Source organism: Rattus norvegicus, chromosome 1, assembly GCF_021556685.1.
Source record: "Rattus norvegicus strain SHRSP/BbbUtx chromosome 1, alternate assembly SHRSP_T2T, whole genome shotgun sequence".
NCBI classification, from domain to species: Eukaryota; Metazoa; Chordata; class Mammalia; order Rodentia; family Muridae; genus Rattus; species Rattus norvegicus.
In genome coordinates, this window is record NC_141534.1 from 179,640,030 (window position 1) to 179,644,937 (window position 4,908).

Genomic DNA, 4,908 nt, shown 5'->3' on the forward strand with positions numbered 1-4,908 from the left:
ATGAAGGCTGAAATGGAACCAAAAAGGGAAGCATTGGGCTCCATGCCTCTCCAGATGTCCTAGTGGCCCATTCTCTATCAGTAAGGGATTTAGGTGTGCATCTGGATACAGCTGGAATAGAACAGGTTGGTCTGCAACCAGGATACCTGAATCAGACATGATGAGAGGACTCTAAGGCAATCATCAGCTCAGGGCTGTTTATAGCCATTTAATGCTTGGAGTCCTGGCTTCACTGCATGTGACTGTTGGGGGTGCAGCCACAGCCACAATAGCCTCAAAGCCAAGGGAACCCCCACACAACCCATTAGGGGCTCTGACTCCCCACTCTGCCTCTCTCGGTGGAACTTTGGACCTGTGAACCAGCACATAACCACAATTCCACCTTCTCCCCAGTGGCTTTGTACTATCCCTCCCGTCTTGGAGCCCATATCAGCTATTGTCTTAGGTTGCATGCCTCATGTGGCCTTCACACTCATGCTTTTAAATATTGATTTTATTTTTAAAACGACACAGGAACAGATGTGTAGTCCCCACCTAGGTCAGGGCAGGAGGAATGCAAGTTTCTCACATGCCCGGTGCCCTTCCTTCCAAAGCACAGTCCTCTCCCCACCCACCTTCCCTCTCTAAGGGTGCCTGCGTCCAGACTCCCTCACTAGTGCCACCTGCTACCCCACCTTTCATAGTTACTCTGTTTGGAAGGCTTTGCTGTTCCTTATCTTATGACCTCTGTGATCATTCCTGGACAGCAGGATCCCTTATTTCCCTTCCTTTGTTTACTCTAGTTCTTCAAAGAATGGCTCACTGAGGAAAAACCAAGGAGAAGAAAGTGGAGGTGCCTACAGAGAGTAGAGGGGCAGCCAGAAAGGAGGCTGAATGGGAAGTGGATGGATGAGGAGAGTGTGCAAAGAAAAGGGAAGTTAGTTCCTAGCCTCCCCTGCCCTGTGTGCCTGCACCCTCCCCCAGAGGTCTCCCTTGTTGAAGGGACCCCCATCTTACTCTCAAAAGCCTAAGTGGTGTTGTTCTTTCTCCTTCCTTCTTATCCTTCTCTTCTTCGACTCAAACTCAGAGATCCTCCTGCCTCTGCCTCCCAAGTGCTAGTATTAAAGGCATGGGCCACCACCACGCTCAGCTGCTATCCCCTTCTTCACAAACACAGCTAGGACTGTGGTGAAGGTAGGAGTTGGGGAGAAGAGCCTTAGGGATAGATGAGATGAGACAGAGTCAAGGCCAACTCCTCTCACCTGGAGCTGCTGTGTCCATGGCGAAGACACACTCTGGGGTGACTGCCTTATTTCTGTGGGACTGCAGCCCTAATACCTGGCCCCTTCTCCCCTTATTGCTTACCCGCTTTGAGTTCTCACTAAGTACCTACCTGTCCTTCCACTCCCACCTGCCCGTGATGGCCACAAGTCTCGTGTAAGGACCACTCTGGGCAGATGAGGATGAGTAGCAGATGGCAAGGGACCATCACTGCCAACTTTAGAGCATGTGGCCCATGGAAGCCACTGATGAGTTTTGTCTCTCCACAGACATTGTCAACTGTGACCTGAAGTCCACGCTGAGAGTGCTGTACAACCTCTTCACCAAGTACCGGAATGTGGAGTGAAGACCTGGGCTGCCTCCTGCTGCCCAGCCACTCTCGTGAAGGCCATCTGGACCAGCTTCCCAACTGCCTCACCCGCTTACTCCTGTCTCTTGTTCTACCCTCTCCCACAAACCCAGCAACCACCCGGAGATAGTGGACATTAAAATCAGTAAGGAAGTGACCACTAACCTACATCTGTAGGCTCTGGGGACTGAACCATCAATGACTTGGGAAATTGTCTCCATCCAAATTCAGGCCCTAGATGTTTCCACATGTGCCATGGGGATCAGTGCAGCCCCCAGAGCATAGGAATAAAGATTAGAATTAGTCCCCACAATAAAGGGGAGTCTCTCCTGTGCTCCAGTTCATTAGGCTTGTGTCTCATTAAAGGAGATCATCCCTCCCTCTTACAGACAAAGAAACTGAGGCCCAGAGATGTGGAGGCTTGCTATCCATTAGCATATATTTTTCCTGTCTGGGTAACTTACTGGTCAACTGCATTCCATTCTCTGTGTGTCCTAAAATGCATGTGTGCTTGTGCAGACCAGCCTTACCTGCATACACCTGTGTCCTCTAGCAGACAAGACGCTCTGATCTCACCCTAGGGCAGGCCAGGTCAGGGCTGGGTGATTCACACTAAAATTGCCAAATTGAATCTAACTCAATTAATACTGTGTGTGGCAGGAGCCTCATCCCTCAAATCCTTTGTACAAATGAAAATTACCCTTAATTCCTTCAGATTGGTAATAAGCCCACGCTCCGGTTGCAAGATGACATTTGGGAAGGGTTCTGTTTGGAATTAATAGAGTGCCCATTTTGCAGCCTTTTTGCTTGATTGCATGTAATGGATGTGCCCTATATTTTCCTGCAAAATAAGTACTCAATTCATTATCGTTAGGCAAATGTAGGGTATGCTTGCACATGGCAAAGAGCTGGGTGCAGACCCATTGGAGCATCGCCTAAGAAGTAGGGCTTGTCAACAGGGACCCTTGAACTTTAAAAAAAAGAACCTCCTTTTTGCTTTCTAATTGGTCATTTAGGCCATCCTGGCTAAGTCTGCCCACATGCAATTACTGGCTAATTCCAGGCGTGGAAAATGTCAGTCATTTAACCAAAGCTCATCTAGTTTCCTCACTCCAGTGACTTGAGGGCTGCTGGTCATGTACCTCTTCATGCAAACCTGGCTTTGAAGGATAGAGTTCTGCTGTGCCAGTCTGCCCCAGGGCCCTACAGAGAAAGCAAAGAGGCTGATGGGGAAAGGGAGGGTCAGAACTAAGGGAACAAGAAATGGGGGTGGGAGAGCTGGATACTAATCGCTTAACGTGTAGGGGAAACCCTCAGAGACACAGCAGCAGATACAGTACTTACCACTTGTGTTCTCCCATTGAGAAGCTAATGGGATATCTTGGGGTAATGACCCATGCTACTGTCGTCTTCACAGAACATCTACTGCTGTCTTAACAGCTTGGGTTGCCTCTTCCCAAAGTGCGTCTGGAAGTCGCTCCTTGTCTTAGTTATGCTTCTCAATGGAACAAAAGAACCTGGTGAAAACAGTTTAAGGAAAGGAGGACTTATTTTGGCTCATGATCTGAAGGCACACAGCCTGTCATGGAGGGCAAGTTATGGCAGCCATGGCGGGAAGAGCATATAGCCAACACCCCTCACTTCCCATGCCAGAACAAGGAGAGAACAGACAAACAGGGGCTGAGCTAGCAAACCTCAAACCCCTCCTCCAGTGAGGCTCCACCCCCTAAAGGATTCATAATTTTTCAAAACACCAGCTGAGAACCAAGGGTTCATAATGAGCCCATGGAGGAACATTTTCCACATGCAAACGAAAGCCTCTAGAAAAGCCTTCCCTAGTTTGAGGATTCACTGACGTGGCTTGCTAGACTCAGGCCTTCCAGTTGTCCACAGCATTCCCTGCCTGTTCTTGATTCTTTCTGTACCAACCATCCAGGGCAGCTCAGAATCCAGCAGCCTTAGACCCACTGTGTCTCTCCGCGGCTGTTCTAAGGATTGTTATTCAGCACAGTGAGCATCTGAGATGTGAGGGCGATGCACCGTCTTCCATCGATCTATGTGTAAGAACAGAGTTCTTTCTTGCATAATTAATGAAATACCATATTTCTCATTAGGATTCATGTTGGTCTCCTGCTCTTTTAAATTCCTTTAGTAAATTGAGATTGATAACTGTTGGATCCCTGTGAGCAGCACTGAAGTAGAATGAAATAAGAGACCTTCATCCACTTGAACTTTGCTGTCGGGGTTGTGCCTTGCTGCTCCCTGATACTCAAGCCATTAATGCACACCACCCTTCCTAAGGGCCCTCCATTGGGGTTTTGTATTCTCCACAGTAAGAAACCATATCAGACCTTGGTAACTTTCTTAATAGCATGACAGTGTACCCAACAACTGGGTATTGGGACTAAGGCCTTTGCCTCAACCCAGCATCCCAGAGCTTGTGTCTGGTTTTATAAAGCTGTCTTCTCGTGGAGATGGGTGTTTCCCTTTAGATTCTAGGACTGAATACGTAAGACACAATCATGGTTTTGAAGAAGAAAGGGACCTTGCCATAATGAGTAACCAAATAGCCTTCAACTCCTGACAAAAGAGAGGAAAGAAGAAACTGAGACAAGATCATTCTGGCTTACAGTTTGAGGCTACAGGGAAGGGTGGAGAAGTATGGCCACAGGAGTGTGGGGCAGCCGCTCTTGTGTTGGCAGGCAGGAAGCAGAGAGGTGAATGCTGGTGCTCAACCTACTGATTTTTTACTTAGTCTGGGACCCCAGCCTATGAAATGGTACCACCACAGTTAGGATCTTTCCCCCCTCAATTAATCATCGTTATTCTTAATAGTCAATACATAAGAAAAACAGAACTCAAAAAGCTAAAAGGATATCTGATTAAAAACCCTAAGTATCCACCTCACCTCTTCCCCATTGGTCTCCACTCTCCATGGAGATGACTGTCTTGATCCATTTCTTCTGCATGATTCCAGAAATACCCTGTGCAAATAAACTCTGAATGAACGTACAAAATCTTTTCTGTGTTCTCTTCCAGCATAGCTCACCAGTTATATATACACTCCTGTGGGTTGTTTTTCGTTGTGCTAAGTCTTAGAAATCATCTTCATTAAATGAACAGTGTTAAGTCTTCTAAACTGTTTCACATGGAGGATTTGCGTGTTTTTAAAAATGAGATGCTGAGTGCTTTGCACATCAGACATGCAGCTCTGGTCTGCATGAGGTAGGAAGGAAACCCCCAGCTACCTACAACAGTAGCATCCTACCATAGATGCCAGAGACATCATCGGAGGTAGC

General features: G+C 47.5%; 1 protein-coding gene across 2 annotated transcripts in view; it reads left to right on the top strand.

Moving 5' to 3' along the window:
- The window catches only part of Parva (parvin, alpha), a 161,949-nt gene extending 157,323 nt beyond the window's left edge, over positions 1-4,626 (top strand). Inside the window, 1 exon segment of one of the 2 annotated variants that reach the window (NM_020656.3) lies at positions 1,530-4,621. In NM_020656.3, coding sequence (NP_065707.3) covers positions 1,530-1,606 — 77 coding nt within the window. In that variant the 3' untranslated portion in view covers positions 1,607-4,621. 2 annotated transcript variants of the gene reach the window in all.
- The last annotated feature ends 282 nt before the right edge of the window (positions 4,627-4,908 follow it).